Genomic DNA, 17,835 nt, shown 5'->3' on the forward strand with positions numbered 1-17,835 from the left:
CTTGCCACGGCTGGGGTGGGGTGACTGGAAGCCACTGCTCCCGGACGGGGGACAGTCTCAGTTTGGGGAGATGAGAAAGTTCTAGAAACTGACCGTTCTGGAGTGGCAGCCGCACAACAGTGGGAAAGCCCCTCAAAGTCACTGAACCCTACACCTAAAAAGGGTCCAAATGGTCAATTTTATCTTATGTCTATTTCACGTCCCCCCAAAAGCTTGCCGTTTCCGGTACCTGACAGGGCGGCAGCCTTGTTTGGGGTACCCCCTCGGGCCTTGAGGAGGTGGAGGTGGGGGAGGCACAAACACAGAGCAGGACAAAGTCCCCAGAGCTGGGAGGGAGGCAGGAGAGGACTGGTGGGGTCAGGGGCAACGGAGGCGGACCCCAGGATGGCTCTGAGGAAACCAGTGTTTGGTGGTGGGTGGGGGGGATGGGGGAAGGCGATAAAGAGAGCTGAGGCCTCTACAGGACACACCCAGGGTCCTTTGATAGGCAAATAGGGTGACTGTGGGTGGAGGAGGCCAAGTCTGGCAGCTTGGGTGATAAGTGAAAAACCCAAGAGTATCTCTGGCAACCACTTAAGCAGCAGTGAAAGTGGGGAAACAGGGTGGGGGCTACAGGAGCAGGAGCAGAGTGGGGGGTGGGGAGCCTGTGGGCCTCTGGGGGCTGGGGAGAGAAGCTGCCTGGAAGGGGGTGGAGGATGAAGCCACATCCTCCCCCAGACAGAGGCCAGACAGAAGGCCGGCTCCAGGAGGGAAAGATGAGGGGGGCAACAAATGTGGAGAGCCAGTAGGAGGGGAGGTGGACCTCTGGAAGACAGAGGGACCAGAGGGAACAGCCCTCTGCCCTGCCAGGGCCCACTGCGGCCCCAGAAGTAGAGAGGCTGGGCATGAATCACTCCAAGTGGGGGGTCAGGCAGAGCCTGGGTGGGGTGGGGGGCTCTGAGTCTTCCCTGACCCCAGTGGATGGGCGGTGGCTCCCCCCGGATTGGCATAAAGGCCCCCTGCCCCACACCTAGCACTCTGCACCGACGGGTGGGGTCCTCATCTGCCCGCAGACCCTCCCTTCTCTCCATCCTTGGTCTGGTCTGACTCACGTTCTTGCCCCGGTCCTGGCTGGGCTCCTCCGGGGCCAGCTCGCCAATCAGCAGGGGCTTCATGAACTTGCGCACGAAGTCAAGGTCCCGGTGGAAGGCGCGAAAGGCATCCTGGGGAGCAGGGGGTAGGAGATGAGTGGGAGCCGGACCTCAGCCTGCACCCCTCACCAGTAAACCTCTCTGTCCCTCCCACGCGCTGGCCCCAGATGCTCCTTCAGGCCTCGCCAGGGGCTGATGCCTCAGTGCGCAGCGCCCACCGTGGTGCCACCCAGGCCTCTGCCAAGGCGAGGGGCCGCTGAGCTCACGGAAGGTGGACGCGCGGACACAGCGGCTGCCCCTGGGCGGGTCAGAACAATGCGCCCCTTCCAGGGAGAGACACAGCGCGCCCGAACCCAGCTGGGCAGGGCCAGGGCAGGACCTGAGCCTCCTCGCCTCCTCTGCGGGGTGCCTGGGACCCCGCGAGGGGGGCCACCGCAACCCCCGCACTTGGCTCTGCATGAGAGGAGCAACGCTGGAGACTACGGCGGTGTGGAAAATGTGATTAGGAGCAATATTAAACAAACAAAAAAATGCAGAATTAGGTAAAATCATTTCTGAATAAAGGCTTTTTCAAAATTTGAAAAGGTATAGAACTAATTATGAAAATTATAAAAATAATTTTTACAGAAGGCTCCGTATCACAGGTGAAGGTGGTGGCACTATGGCTTGTTTCACTTTCATTACTTTCCATACTTCCTCTAATACTGCTGCATCGCTTTTAAAATTGAAAAAAAAAGCTAGCCATTTTCATCTTTTTCCAATTCCAAAGTAATAGTGTGCATCATTTTGGCAAACTGAATAAATAAAAGGCCAGAACAGATTGGAAAATACATACTACCCAGGGAGTGACCCCCGTCACTGGTATTTTAGCGTATTTCCTGGCAGGTTTTTTTTCTATGCATATTCTGTACCCTCCATACGTTGTCTCATAACAAGCCTGCCTTGGAGATGAAGTCCCACCCAGCTCCCCTGACGGGCTGCCGTATGAAGTCCCCGCGGCGGACAGTGTCCGCCTGCATGCATCCAAGCTCTGGGCCTTTGCCAGGGCAGAGGAGCAAGTCCAAGGTTACAGGAAACAACCAGGAAAATCAACGGAGGGGGGAAAAAGGGAGGGGGTGTGTGGGGAGGAGGATGTCTAGATTAAGAGACTGAATAAAGAGGTGATACATAGATATCAAACCTGTAATGTTTGATTTGAAAGACTCCATGGGGGAGGTGGGAACCCAGCAGTTATACAAGACAATTTTGGGGAGTTGACTGAGAAAACTGGAATATGGAATGGATATCTGGTCATATTAAAGAATTATGCCCTAGCTGGTGTGGCTCAGTGGAGTGAGCACCTGCCATCCAACCAAAGGGTGGCCAGTTGGATTCCCAGTCAGGGCACATGCCTGGGCTGTGAGTCAAGTTGTGCTTCCAGTAGGGGGCGTGAGAGAGGCAACCACACACTGATGTTTCCCTCTCTTTCTCCTTAATAAATAAATACATCTTTTTAAAAAAAGAATTATTACTGCTTTTATTGTTTGGTAAAGGTATTATGATGATGTGAGAGAACGCCCCAATTCTTAGGAGAAGATGGTGAAGAATTTAGAACTGAGATGGTATATGATGCAGTTTATCTTCCTACGATTCAGCAAAAGCAAACTGCACACGCCCAGTGAGGGGGATGCAAATGTGCCAAAGTGAAAACTAGTGACTCTTGGTTGAAGCTACACAGGTGTTCGCTTATTTTTACCTGTTCTGTATGTTTGGAAATTTTCACATTAAAGCGAAAGGGAAGGAATGGGACCTGCTGACAAAGCACATAAACATCCCCCCCCTCGCCCTCGCTGTCGCCCCCGCCCCCCCCTCGGTGGCGATTGCCGGTCTTCTCCCATTTCCTTACTGCCTCATCCCTGGCACCAAGTCCTTCGCCCAGTCTCTGCTCTCTCTGTGTCTAGAACAGACTCACAAAGCAACACTTCGTGCAGAAAAAAACAGGGCCCAGAGTTTTTTTTAAAAGATCTGTGCCCCCTGAGCAGAAAAGGGATGGTGGCAGAGCGTCGGATTATGACTATTTTCAGAAACGAGACCGGCTGCTATTCCAGGGGTCCTGGGCGGGCAGCAATGAGGCCTGGGATCCAGTACTGACCAGTTGTGCCCACTCCGGGCCAGCTGCCCGTACCCAGCCTCTGCCTCCTCCACAACCAGCGCAGTCCCTCCCTGCTCCCAAGTTCCAAGGCCCTGGGAAAGGCCCAGCACGGCTTCCCCAGCTGGGCCCAGAGTGTTGCTGGTGTTGCAGTGAGCAGAGCCGCCTCCCCAAGTCGGAGCCTAAAAGAGCCCTTTCATTGGTCCTGCCCACATCGGACCACAGCCTTTGAGACACAAACAGGAAGTCCTCGATCAAGGCAGCTTCCTGAGAAGCAACTGCCTGGGCAGACAATTCAACGGTTGCTCTCGACTCTCGACTTTTCGGGTAGAATTCAGTGCAGCGATCTGCAAGCGTGCTCTCCCCACGTCCAGCTCTCACTGCCGTCACCAGGTCCAGGCCATACCTCCAGGCCCTTGCCCAGGCGGGGGACCTACCTGGTGGAGCTCTTGGTGGGGGGGGGTGCCGAGCCAGTATCAAATGCAGGTTCGCCTGACTCAGGGGCTGTGTCCCCACACGCCTGCTGCCTCCCACCAGCTTAGAAAGCTGAGCGTTGCTGGCTCCGGCAGCTTTCTGAGCGGGTCTGGTGGGAACCCACCAAGCTCATCCCCGCAGCAGACCTGTGCTCCTGTGCTCAGCTCCCCCCTCTGCCTGGAGTCCCGTCCTCACTGTGCCCTGTGGCCGGCTGCCTTGGGACACGCCTCAGAAAGGCTTTTCCCACCCGCCCCAGGAGAAGCAGCCACCCTCGAGCCCCACAACACTTTCTCCGAGACACGTTTTAGCTTATTCGCAAGTTATCAAGGTCACAGGCTATATTATGTGTAGATGCTCCTCGACTTACGGTGGGGTTATGTCCCAATAAACCATCGTAGGCTGAAAATATCGAAATTCGAAGATGCATTTACGATGACACCGAATCTACTGACCAGAGCTTCGCCCCGCCCACCTCAAACGTGCTCAGAACATACGGGGGCCACCGAGGGGCACCAGCAGCTCACACAAAGCCCGTGCAGCGATAAAGTGTCCGACACTTCATGCTGCTCTCACTATGCATGTCACTTTGGCGGCACCGAGGATTTATAAAGCCAGTACATCTCCAGTCAGGCCACCTCTCACTGGGGAGCATCTGTGCTCATGTTTTATTTGTTTATTCACCTTCAGAGAGAGGAAGAGGGAGAGGAACATTGATGTGCGATAGAAACATTGACTGAGCGCCTCTTGCACATGCCCTCTACTGGGGGCCTCACCCACGAGCCAGGCATGTGCCCCGACTGGGAATCGAACCAGCGACCTTTAGTTTTGCAGGAGGACATCCAACCCACTGAGCCACACCAGTCAGGGCTGTGCTCTCACTTCTTGTTGTACTTTTTCTTTAGTTTTATTATTTTATTATGCAGTTGATTAAAAGTCTAAACATAAACATCCCCCTCTCAGCCCCCCCCAATGAGAAGGGTGTTCACATCTTTCTTAAGGTAGATCTTGCCATTTTCTACGATAAGCCAAATTGGTTTGCATACCCTGAATATACTTCTCGCTCCTCAAATATTTGTGTTCCAACTACAAAAATGGTGCTGCAAAGAATATAGAAAGATAAACGAGATGTTCTCGCTCTTGTTGTAGTACAGACACTTCAGATAACCGAGAACTGCCAGGACACCAAGTGGTGGATGGTACCTAACTAAGGAAGGGAGTGTCTGATACCTGTAACAAGGAGCTGAATTAGTTGCTGTAATTAACACCTACCGTAAAACAACTAGTGTGTAAGGACACGGCACATGAAACTGTGAGACCGCATGCGCCAGGCAATTGCTTATACCTGTTTCCAGAAAACACGTATTTTCTGCACCCTTCCTTAATAACTAAAAGCAAATGACAGGAGAACCTATTGCCTGTCTCCATTACAATACAAGCTCCAGCCCTGGCTGGTGTGGCTCAGTGGATTGAGCGCCAGCCTGTGAACCAAAGGGTTGCCAGTTTGATTCCCAGTCAGGGCACATGCCTGGACTGAAGGCCAGGTCACCAGTAGGGGGCAGGCAAGAGGCAACCACACGCTGACATATTTCTCTCCCTCTCCCTTCCCCTCTCTAAAAATAAATAAATAAAATTGTAAAAAAGCAAAAGAATATGAGCTCTACAAGGCAAGGCCACACCCATCTTGTTTGCAGCAATAACTGGGGGGCCTATGACAGAGCCCAACCAGAGGACTCACAGTATCCGCGGGGACCCGGGGACCCAGGGCCCCATGGCTGTGCACCTCCCCGCCCCAGGAGACTGTGGCACCCAGCAATCATGTTCAGACTCTTCTGCCATTTTGCAGAACTGGGCTTATCCTTCTGGAGCGGCGGAACTCCTCACCATCCCCAGCTCTTACACACTAGTGGTTGGGAGAAGGGCCGCCTGCTGAAGTTAGGTGGGCTAGCCACTGAGCCACCGGCTTTATGTACACAAGCCACTAATCTCCCCCAAGTTCTGAAACAGGTCCTGTTTTAGGGAGATGATGAGAAGAGACCGAGGCAGACAAAGCTACCTGCCCCTGGTCACACTCCAGGTGTGCCTAAGCTCTCAAGTTTTCCACTGTTAATACAAAGTCCTCAGTCAAACTGAACTTCCGCTTCCCCGAGAGCTGACTGCAGCATCTCCCCCAGCCAAAGGGTCACACATGTGCTGCACACACTTGGAGAAGTTTCCCGATGGCTACAGAAGTGACTGCCAGTGGCAAGCCCAAGACAGGGACCACCCAAAGGTAGACTCTGAAATAACTGGAACCAGGCTCTATCCTCCTCGGATAGGGAAAGAAGCCCGACACTTTCCAGGAGCAGCCCAGGGGCACAGGTGCAGAGAAAGGAGTGGCAAACAGGTTGAAAGAGCCGCCGGGAATGTATTCCCTGTAGACTGGGGGTGGGGGAGTGGGACGGGGGCAGGCTGCAGGAGGGAGGGCCATAACACCCCGATTCTCAACTGGAAGACAAGTGGATGTCACACGGCCTGGCCTTCACAGTTCCTGCTTCTGCCATCGCCTGGCTGGCTCCAAGGCCAGCCAACTTCTGCAAGACATACTCCCATCCGATGCAGCCCCATCCAGGCGGTGCTCACGGCTCCTCTGCACTGAGCCCCGGGTGCCTCAATCTGTTTCTGGCTGAGTCCACCTTCTCTGCAGAGCAAGACTGGACTCTAACCCAGCTTCACACATCCGGGCATGGAGCCCAGGACTCAGAAGTGCGAGAGGAGCCAACATCGGGCATACAGGGTTGCAGGCAGCAGCCCTGGGAACCAGGACTCTGCAACACGTGGTTAGAGAGGGAGAAGCAGAGGGACCCTGGGTGCCAACTTCATTTCCAAAGCAAGCAGAGATGCACACAGGGCAGGGAGTCTCTTATGCCATGTCTCCTCCAAAGGAAAAAAGCAATGGAGGCCTGTGGGGGCAGTGGTCTGTGCCCAAAGAGATCTTGGCAAGTGCCCCCAATGCCAGGTACATGCACTGCCAGGGTGCAGGGCTGGGGGGGTGGCGGTTGGGAAGGGTGGGGCTACACAGGAAGTAGGCCCCAGGCAGGCTGCCTGGGCAAAATGGGATTATAGTGGAGAAGCAGGAGGACTCTGCTTCCCTGGAATCTGCATAAAATGCCAGGAATTCTGAGCTCCGCGTGGGATCTCCCCTGAGGCCGGAGCCAGCAGGAAGGGGGCTCCTACCCAGATGTAGCTGAGGGGCTGCAACTGCCCTCCAGACACAACCAGATGAGGAAAAGCCAGTAAATGCATTTTCCTTTTAAAAAAGGGGGCCACTTAGGTTCCCCTTCTTCACACTTTTTTTCTGGTTTACTGAGCTCCCCACTGTGCATGCTGGGAACATACACGAGGCAAGGATCCCTCACGTCTGTAGAGCACTCTCCGGTTCGAATAGTGAGCTCACACACAGCCCACCGAGCCTGATAATAAACAGCCTTCCCATTTCATAGATCCGAAAAAGGGAAGTTCAAGGTAAGTGTCTTGCCTAAAGATTCACATTCAGGCCCTCAAACCCCTGTCCTCTGCCTTGACCGACATCCTCTTGCTCCGTCTGAAGGACAAGGATGCCTTTTATTTTCAATCTGTCGCCTTTTCACAAGGACAGTGTGGGAGCAACTTAAGAGATCGAATGAATCCTGACCACTTCTCTCCCTCCCCGGGTTCTAAGAGGGGACAGGACGGGAAAGTGCTGGACAAGGGGGGGTTGGGGGCTGAAGCTTGGATCTACGAGCAGAGGGTTCACTTCACGTCCCAGCTTGAGAGGAAGGAGGGAAGCAAACCCAGCAGATGTGGTCACCGTGGGTGGATTACTCATCCTCATGCCCGGGCCCCAGCTCTGAGCCATGGAGACACCGCACACATGTGACGAAATTGTAGTTGAAGATTACAAGTCCCCAGTGGAGAAAGCCTGGAGTGGTGGGACTGGGCCAAGAAAAGAGCAGACACCCTTGGGACTCGGGTGAGGGTCCCTTTTGCCCACAGTGAAGCAAGACCAGAGAGGTGCTGGAGGAGCAGAGGAAGAGAGATCCGAGATGAAGTAGGGAGGCCGCTGTGATGTCAGGCTCTCAGTTCAGGCGCAGGGGCTCCTGCTGGAGCAGGTTTTTAAACCTAAGTAAAAGCAGTGAGCAGTCAGAGCCGCTTTGAGCTGATCCCAGTCTCGGGGAAACGACTTAGTAAGTCTGAATGTGGTCTGTAAGCTCAAAAAATTAAGCAACTTTTATTCTGACAGGCAATGCCAAGAAGTTCTTACTTCTTTGTTTCCTTAGTTGTTTTCTTATTTTTTAATCTGAGGATACGTTTATTGGTTTCACAGAGGGAGAGAAACGTCAGTGTGAGAGAGACACACGGATCTGCACGCACCTGGGCAGAGAGGACCAGGGATCGAATGGGCAGCCTTTGGTGCACTGGACGATGCTCCAACCAACTGAGCCACCCGGCCAGGATGACAAGTTCTAACTTCTGCAAAAGGCCCAAATGGCCACTGCCTTTGCCCTCCACTAACTAGGTCATCCTTCCGAGGAAGAGGAAGTACTGAGTTTGGGCATCTCCTCCTCAGAAACAGAAAAATTCCCTCCTGACAGCTGAATTGTCCAAGGAGAGCTCCCCTGACTTTCAGCCTTTCGGGAGGCTGCGTGCTGCTGGGCCCCGGACTGTGCATTGAAGTGCTGCAGGGGATGCCACCACTGGTGCTGGTCAGTCCCTCCCCAAACTTGCTGGGGCCATGATACTGTCACTCCCCTAACTCTGAGGAAGAAGCCAGTCCATGCTCCAAGGGACAAAGCACCGGCTCAACAACCTAAACCCAAAACTCTCAATTCCTAGCCTGCTTCTGCCTCTTCTCTGCAAGTCCCCTTCCTATACTTCCTACTGCGAGGGGTGGTGGGGGAATCAATATCCAGTTACTCCACCATTAAACTACATTCCTAGTTAGCACATTTCATGCCCCAAAAGTCTGATCTTAGAAGGAAGTAAGTTTCTGGGATAGGGGTTGAGCAAGAGGAAAGAGCATTCCAGGCCGGATGTAAAACAGGATCACTGAGTTGAACGCCCCAGAGTAACCTCGGGGCAGCTGAACCTGTTGCCAAGTCGCCCTACAGCTGCTAAAATCCACGCGCTCACGACGACACTCAACCTGGGCTATGCAAACTCCAGCCCTTTCCCCTTTTCACCAAGTCCCCACCCGAGTCCACGAAGGCCAATCCTTGGGGTCAGGTGAGTCCTGGGAGTCTTTGAGAGCGTGGGAACAGGAGTTCCCAAGAGGTCTCTCCGAGGCAGCCATTGAGGACCTCCTGACGCCGGACTCCACGCAGGAGCAAGCCCGGGCCGGGAACGAGCTTTCCTTCCCCGCCCCCTAGCCTGGCTGGAGAATGAGGGACGCCCTCCGGGTCCCACACCTGGCTCCTCTCCTGCTCCGTTCCGCACCGCCCGGTGCGGCCATCTTCCACGCCGCGGGCGCCAAAGCCCTGGTGCCAGAGCGCCCCCTTTGGGGCGTCCCTGGCTCCGGTGAACCCGGTGCAGGAAGCGGACGCGTGGGTCCCAGTGCGCGCGCGGCAGATCCTGCACGATTCTCCACCGCTCGGATCTTCACCGCGGCGCTGCTTACTTCCCGTGGCCTCATATCCGACCCCCACAGCCGGTTGGCCCACCTGTCCCATGGGACAAAGATTAGGAGCAGGGATGAGCACAGTAGACACACCTTCCCTTCTGGGCGCCCCCAAGCTCCATTCAGCGGTGAAGGTTTGGCGCCCTGGGACTCAGGGCTCCTGACTCCCGCCTTCGGTAGAGAATGGTGGCGGGAGAGCTCCCAAACCCTTACCGTGGCATCTTCCCCCGCGTAGTGCCCGATGACCCGCTGGCCTCCTGGGTGCCGGCTGGACCATTTGGTGATGTTGTAGACCTTGCGGTCGATGACGAGCCACTTGTCCGTGCGCAGGTTGTGCTTCTGAATCTCTTCCCAGCTGAAGGTGGGCATCGGCGCCTCGCGCTCAGGGGCCCCCTCTCCCTGGTTCCCCCCCTTGCCCATGCTGACTACCGACCGGGATCCCCCGTGTATTGCAGCCAACCGGCACCGATGGCCCGAGTGTTCGGCCGGGCACTCCTCGCCTTCGGCTTTTGTCTTCTATCCCTCCTCCCACTGCGCCCCCTCCCCCAACCTCCTTGACTTTGCTTGGGAGTGTGCTGCCAAATATCCCTCGGAATATCCCTGGCTTCCCAGAGCCCCCAGGCAGTCCCCTTCCTCCGCCCCGCCCTCCACCCGCCAGCCCGCGATGGACTTTTGCCACCAGTAAAAACTCTCGGGTGTTCAGAGACTCGACGCCTCCTCTGCCCGCCCCTCTGGCTCCCCCCGTCCGGGGCTCCGCATCCTCCCGCGTTCCCCGCCGCCCGGGTTTCCACAGTGATCAGCAGAGCGCCTGCACCAATCCGGGCGCGTCGCCCCGCCTGCCATTGGCCCAGGAGGATCTTTCGAAGGCTAGCGGGCCGGAGCAGCGGTCCCTGGCTCCCCCGCCCGCCAGGCCGCGCCGAGTCGAGCCCTGCCTCAAGGCCGGCTACGTGTCCGACCTTCTCCCTCCCCCTCGCCTCCGCCCGGGGCTCAGGAGCAGATCCCAGAAGCGCTGAAAGGGCAGGCGGAGGCGGCAGCCAGGCTCCGCGCGCTCCGCGGCGCGCGCGCACTCGTCCCGCGCTCCCTGAGTTTGCACCTGATGCCTCACAAAGAGGGCTCCGGCCGGCAGGCGGGTGGGTGGCGCGGAGCCTCCCGGCTGGCGAGCTGCACTTCGGCGCTGGCTTGGCTAGGCGTCGACCTCACTAGCGTACTGCAATCCGGACTCCAGTACTCCACATTGACTGCGCTTTCCACACTGGCGCCTCCCTGCACCCTCCCTGTAGGAATGAGCCGGCTTCGGGCTCGTCCAGGGCCCTGAACCCTGTAATCAGACGATCTGAGAAAATCGCGGAACCTTTCTTTGCCTTGCTTCCTTGTGCTAAGCTCCATGGTCGGGGAGGAGAAACCTCCGCCGTGGGGGCAGTGGGGATGCGACTAGAACAGGACACGGTCCTTGCTTTGGGCTCAGGAAGTTCTCAACCTGGTTGAGGGAAGAACATGGAAGCATTACAGGACCACACACGATTAATTGGGCGGTGTCGTACAGGCTCCGGAAAATAAAGATGCGGGTGTTAAAAGGATAGGTGGAGGGGCAGGCCCCCAGACCTTAGGCGGCTGGAGCTGCTTAGATCACAGCCCAGAAGAGGGCTGAGGAGGAGCTCTAGATGCAGAGGCTGGCTGAGGACGAGTGGGAAGTTCCGCTGAGCAGAGAGGGGTGGGGTGGGGTGGGGAAGGCCTTGGGAATCAGAAGATAATAAGGGGCCCTCCGATCTCAGTGGGGTGATCTCTAGTCCCTGAGAGGGGGCCCAGTCTCTGTCAGCGTCTCACTGCAGCTGCGTGAGGTGACTAGACCCTATACTTGTTTTATGTAAACATGGAGGGACAGGTGTAGGAGAAATGAAATGGCCACATGCACAGGGGACAGAGCCGTGCCCTTCGGACCTCACACGGCCTCTCCTAGTACGGTCTGTTCAAAGGAACCACCACGGGAGCTTTGCTGGGGAGCCCCTGGCGCAGGGGTCCTGGAGCTGACCGGTGGGGACAGGCCGTGGGGGGGCCACGAGGGGGGGGCCTCTGGTGCCATCCCCCCCCCATGCTGAGCCTGCTTTGCAGTGCCGTCACTTCGAGCTGGGGTCCAGTTCAAGTGTCCTTCACTCGGGTTGCAGACTCTGGGCAGAAAGAGAACAAGGCCCCTGGTTTTGTGGAGCAGGGACACACATGCAAACAGAAAGCCTCACTTCCGAGCTGGGAGAGGGTGCAGCAGGCACGCCGGGGGCTCTGACTTGGATGCCTGTTAAGGGTTCACTGAAATAGAAACTAAGACGGCGATTCTTTCAAAAGGAAGACTAACACAATACATAACTTGAATGAAAAAAAATGTTAAAGGTGGTGGACCTCACAGGAAGAAGCGCCCTGCGAGAGAGACGCAGGGGATAGCACGTGGCCAGGGGCTGGCAGGCTGCGAAGGGGGCATGTGAGAAGGAAGACAGAGGGCATGGGGTACGGAGAGGCAGCGAGGGTGTTCGGGGTGGTCAGGGCGTGTGGACTGGCCAGGCTGTGGGGTTTCCAGCAGACACTGGCATAGTGCTACTCAGAGCGGGCCCTGGGAAACATTTGCTGATGGTAGGAGTGAAGGAATGAACGAGTAAAAGAACAGCGAGGAATGGTTCTGGTGAGGGTTCTGGTGGGACCTGCCGTGAGCAGGGTTCAAATCGGGGAAAGCCTCGCGTGTCTAGGTGAGGATGGAGGACTTTATCCTGGAGAAGGCGGGAAAATGCATACAGCAGGAACGTGCCAGGACTGGATCTGCGGTGGAGAAGGGATCTCTGGAGGCAGGCTGGGGCTGGGACCCTCGAAACAGCAAGACCAGTTCAGGAGCCACTGCAACTCTCCAGGCGAGAGAGGATGAGAGGGCCTAGACCCGGAGAGAACAGGGCAGGGCTGCAGCCCACAGCAGACATTACTGCTCTGCCCCTCTCTGCTCTCTTCCTACTCTATTATTTATTGCTCTCACCACTTGGACGGGCTGATAAAACTGTTCCTTTAGAGAAAACCCCATAGTGTCCAGCTGACCCCAGAGTCACCAAGAAAAAGGGGTGACCTCCAAGGGGGACGAGGTGTCCATGGCTTCCTGCTGCCTCTCAGAGTCCCTCCCCACTAACTCTGGCAGCTCCAAGGGCTGCAGCTTCCCTGGACACTTCCAGGAATTCGTTGCCATCATTGCACTTTGTCAGTATCTAAAGAGACCAGCCAACATGGCTTGGAGCCCAAGTCCTCTCAGCCAAGTAGGCAAAAGGCCGGGCAGGAGTGGAAAGACAGGGCCCATGGAGCCCATGCCTTCAGTCCACAAAAACAGGTGAGGGGAGCTCCTCATCTTACCCTCACAAGAAGTCTCTGATGTCTGCTGGTGGATGGGCAGGGTCACGGAAGGTCACCAGAAGGAGAGAAAGAGTGAAAGTGAAAGATGCGTAAAGAAGGAACATGATCCAGACGCAGGGCACCACATGGGCTGGCTGAAGCCGACTGCTCTTCCCCTCCTCGGTTGAGAGATATGATCAAGCTGCCCCTAATCTTTAAAAAGAAAATCTTCCAAGTCGACTTTTTCTCAAGTCATGGTCCCTATCTTTCATAGTCCATTCATTGTCAAATTTGGCGAGTGAATGAGTAGTCATCCCCGTCTGGGTCTGCTTTCTGTCTCCCAACCATTTCTTTGACCACCACCATCTTCTCTAATTCTGATGGGCTAGGGTGGGCAAAGAGCTCAAGTGATGGACAGTGCCTGGTACAGAAAAAGGATTCACTAGGTGGTGGTTCTTATCCTTCACATCAAGGCCAAAGGCGAGTATTAATACTCCCATCTGTGCGGATGAGAACAGATTGGTCAGGGAGATACCAGGTCTAGCCCTCAGGCGGAAGAAAGCAGCCTTGAATTCTAGAAGGCAAACTCTAGCCAGGGGTGTCCAACCAGTGGTCCGTGGGCCACACGCAGCCCAGAATGGCTGTGAATATGGAGCAACGCAAAACCGTAAATTCACTTAAAACATTATGAGAGTGTGTGTGTGTGTGTGTGTGTGTGTGTGTCAGTGTGTTTAATGTGTGGCCCAAGACAACTCTTCTAGCATGGCCCAGAGACACCAAAAGGTTGACCACCCCTGGTAAACCTTGCTCCCATCAAGCCTTTTAAAACCCTCTCTGAAAGGCCACTAGCAAGTTCAAGACCCCTCAGAGGCATCTGGCAAGCCAACCTCCCTTTGCTCTTGCGACTTCATGCTCCCTGCTTCTTTTACCCCACACAAAATGATTCTACTCTCGGGCAGCCCCTTGTGTGTTTCCTCTGTCCCTCTCCTTCCTCCTCCCCCTAAATGTTCATGCCCTTGGCTCACCCATTGTTTTCTCCCTGAGGGACCACATTTGGGATGACTCTGTATTTTTAATCTACACTCACCTCTTGCCTATGCAAAGCTGAATGTCCCCCAGCACCTCCAACTCAGCGTCATTTCCCCAAGTCAATGGACAGGTCTCAGCAGATGTGGTCTTTGGGTCCATCCAGGTCTAACCTTCACTGTTTGGGGTACAACCCAAATGTGTTATCTTCCCTCCCCAAAATCAGCCCTTCCTGTGAACTACTTCATTTCTATTCATGGTATCCCTTTTTTTTTACATTAAAAAAAAAAACACCTTTTATTTACTGACAGAGAAAGGGAGAGAGAGAAAACATCAATTTTTGTTGTCCCACTCATTTACGCATTTATCGGTTAAGTCCTGCATGTGCCCTGACTGGGGATGGACCCCACAAACCTGGTGTGTCAGGGTGATATTCTAACCAACTGAGCTACTTGGCCAGGCACCACTCTTCTTTCTTAAACTCAACCTCAGAATTTCAGCATGTTTTTTATTTCTCTTCTCCTGTCTCCCACCCATGCAAAAAAGTTGTGTTCAAAAGGTTCTAATTCTGACAGCACGTCCCATCTGCTTCTTTTATTCCACGTCCCCGCCACTGCCCGGGTTCAGTGTCCAAACACTTGGCCATCACCGTCACTGCCGCAATGCCATTTTGCTGAGCCCAGCTCTTACTGGACTTCTCCTGCTCATGGATTCCCATTGCCTACTGAATCAAGCATGGATGGGGGCAGGAGGAAAAGCATGTAGATGCTGATAATGTTCCCTGAAAGACATTGGCCTTGCCCAAAGCTCCAACCCAGGTAGCTAAAAAGATATAGGATGTCATCAGAGAGGATGCTGGGGGGAAATTACCTTCTACTTTTTACAAAATCATGGTAGGATCACCCCATGTAGTTCTGATCGTGAAGTCGACCAATGCCTAGGGAGGTGTGTGTCCTCCTGCAGAAGGATGCTTTCCGTAAGTCTGCAGCCGGAAAGGGGAACCGGAAATAATGAAGGCTGAGCTATGGGGGAATCAGATGATCAGACGTGCTCACCTGATCCTAGAATAACTCAAGGGGGGGGGCCTCCTTGAGACCCGGAGAGGGGACAGGGCTCCGCCACACCTATAAAAAGAAGGCTGACTCTCCAGGACGGAACAAGTGTAGGAGTGACCGGCTGCTGCCTGCTCTAGAATACTTGGGGAACCCAGGCTGGGGGATGAAGCTAATCTTTTTTTTTATAAGAGGAAGATTATTTAGAAAGTCACAGAGGTAGAAGAAGTGGGCTTGAGGAAACAAGTTACAGAGGCAGAAGAAGGGCCCTTGGAGTTTAGGAGAGAGGAAGGTATGGGTAACCTGCCTGCGGGGAAGACGTGGGGGGAGAGAAAGGCAGGGGTGCCCTCCCAGAGGACGTGTGTAATCGTTGATAATCGCACCATACGAAGTTATCACGCACGCAGGTTACAGTATGTCTCCCTGTGTCCCAGCCAGGGGAGGACAATGGCCCGGTGGATCAGGAGCCAGGCCCCACCAAATACGGGTGAGAGAAAGCCTGGATTCCAGAACAAGCTCTGGCCCTTAGTGGCTGTGTGACCTTGGCCAGGCCACGTTATCCCTCCCAGCCTCGGACTCCTCATCTGTAAAATGGAGGCAATACCTACCTTCCAGGATTATAAAGACAAAAATCAGACAAAAGCAACAAAAACTACAAACACTTGAGAGTTTCCGACGTACTGCCAGGGACCATTATTGCTCTTGTGCTGACCGTGCCAGACCTTTCAGGCCACTGCCACTGTTTGGGTTGTTCTTGACTATCAGCTCTGATAATGAACATTTCTTTTTTTTTTTAAAAGATTTTGTCTATCAAGAGAGGGAGAAAAACAATTGATCAGTTGCCTCTTGCATGCCCCCAACTGGGGACCTAGCCTGCGACCCAGGCCTGTGCCCTGAGCCAGAATCAAACCTGTGACCCTTTGATTTGCAGGATGACGCCCAGCCCACTGAGCCAGGCTGGTCAGGGTGATAAGTGACATTTCTTGAGCATTTACTACCCACTAAGTAAGCACTGTGTTAAATCTTTGTGTGTGTGTGTGTGTGTGTGTGTGTGTGTGTGTGTGTATTAAATCTTTTTAATCCATTATCTGTTTTTGTCCTCTAATGATCCTACGAGGACCACTAAGGACACTAAGGCTCAGAGAGGCTGAGCAGTCTGCTCAAGGTCCCACAGCTTATAAGCAGAGATGGCATTTGTCTGACTCTGCAGCCCATGCCCTTTCCACCAAATTGCACTGCTGTGATGATAACGGTGCCTCCGTGATACACAGGAACGCAGGAAGCCATGCATTCGTTCATGCGACAGCTACCTGGCGAGTGTCCACTCATGCGAGGCTCAAGTGGACGAGGCTGGCAGTGTCTCCTGGGAGGAAGAACTGCCCTGCAGGTCTTCCATTCTGCTTTCAAGTTCTTTAAGTTTAAGTGCGTAAGCTCATGACTAGTGCCATCAAAGGCTTTATTACACCAACAAGATGGCTAAGGACCAGTGAGATGAAGGACTTGATCAAGGCTGCATAGAAGATTAGTGGCAGAACAAAAACTAGAAATTCAGGTTCTCTGACTTAAAGGTCAGTGCTCTTTCATCTATGATCTAGTTACTGGCAACGGCCAGGACAAGTACACGCAGCGGGACCTGAGCCAACACCACAAGGCGCACCTGCATTTGGTCACGATGCTTATGGCACCTGAGGATTCCAAAGTCTCTGAGCCTGGGCTGAAGGTCCCCTTGATCTCACCCTTTCCCGTGCCTGGGTCCTCTCTCCTCGCCTTGGGGAGACCCAGGGTTTGGAGGCCCCAGCACACTTGGTTAGGGACTTGTGGGGCCTGACCAGGCTGATCTCCTGCCCACGGGCCCCCAGCCTTTGGTTTACTGCGTGGCTGGCCCTCACTGCCAGTGCTCGCATATGAGGCGATTTCAAGGAGCGAGTTACTAAGAAGCAGACGTGATCTCGTCGTCCTGTTTTACAGTTGGGAAATCAAAGCTTGGTGAGGTTATGTAATTGGCAAAACTGGACTTTGCCTTTCAGTTCCAGTTCCAAAGTGCAGGCTCTTTCCAAACTAGCATCACCGCAGGCAACTCATTTAACCCTTCTGATGGTCAGAGTTCCCCTTCAGCAAAAAGAGGAACATACGCTTCCTGCTTACCTCCCAGGGTGGTTGTTACAAGTGCCTGATATAATGGGTAGAAAACCACTTCCAGGCTGTTACAAAGGCAGGTGAATGACGCAGATGCCCCCCTTCAGAGCTGACATTGACACACATCCAGAAGGTCAGAGGCCACGTAGCGTCTAATGGAATCGTCGGATCGCACCACAGGTGGGGGCCGAGTCAGTGCTTCCTGTTGCCTGTCCCGGGTCTTCGGGAGATGGCAGAGCTGGGCAGGAACATTGCCGCTGCGCTCCAGCGGTTCTCCCACGTTCACCGTGAGGCCTGTGGGGCCCAGTTTGTGCATGACCAACCTTGCGAGGCCGGCGGGGAGGGTAGAGGAAGCACTGCCAGGAAAGGGAGCTGCCAGTGGTCAGAGGGGCAGAGCCAAACACACCAGAGGAGTGCGGCCACGGGCCTGGAGCCCAGTTGACCTGCATGGCCCAGGGCGTGGCCGAGGTGCGAGGGGGCACAGGAGTGCTGTAAGCAGCGGTGGAGGAGAGCCTGCTGACTAACTGGCCTCGCCTCGAACACAGGGAAACTGAGGCCCAGAGATTGGCTTATCCAGACATCGCTCAGAGTTAGGAACCTGAGATTAACTAAAATTCCTGGATAAAATATAGAAAGTATCACTACAAGGCAGCAGCCACCAATCGCATCATCTGTGCAAAGGCTGCTCAGACCTTGGATGACCTTGGAGCAGCAGCCCTCATCCCTCGCCTCTAGGTTCTGCCCCCGGGGGTCCTTAGAAAGGGTGATGACACCCTGTCCTGGCATTGCCATTTAATGTCCTCAGCCATCTCTATCTGGAAGCTGTGCAGAGCAGGGGACAACCAGATAACTGGTGTGCCATAAGGACACCAAACGGGAATAAAAAGGCCCAAGTCCACTGTC

General features: G+C 54.5%; 1 protein-coding gene across 2 annotated transcripts in view; it reads right to left on the reverse strand.

The window, feature by feature from the left end:
• Nucleotides 1-10,605, reverse strand: part of FADS2 (fatty acid desaturase 2) — a 32,254-nt gene extending 21,649 nt beyond the window's left edge. Inside the window, exons 1-2 of one of the 2 annotated variants that reach the window (XM_037137728.2) lie at nucleotides 10,458-10,605; nucleotides 1,092-1,202 (exon numbers count right to left, since the gene is read on the reverse strand). In XM_037137728.2, the coding sequence (XP_036993623.2) occupies nucleotides 1,092-1,154 (63 nt within the window). In that variant the 5' untranslated portion in view covers nucleotides 1,155-1,202; nucleotides 10,458-10,605. Of the gene's footprint in view, nucleotides 1-1,091; nucleotides 1,203-9,577; nucleotides 9,986-10,457 lie in introns of those variants that run through there. The other variant, XM_037137727.2, reaches the window with a different exon arrangement.
• Nucleotides 10,606-17,835: the final 7,230 nt, after the last annotated feature.

The sequence above is a fragment of the Artibeus jamaicensis genome, unplaced genomic scaffold, assembly GCF_021234435.1.
Source record: "Artibeus jamaicensis isolate MK-2021 breed Jamaican fruit bat unplaced genomic scaffold, CSHL_Jam_final scaffold_614, whole genome shotgun sequence".
In the NCBI taxonomy this organism is placed as follows: Eukaryota; Metazoa; Chordata; class Mammalia; order Chiroptera; family Phyllostomidae; genus Artibeus; species Artibeus jamaicensis.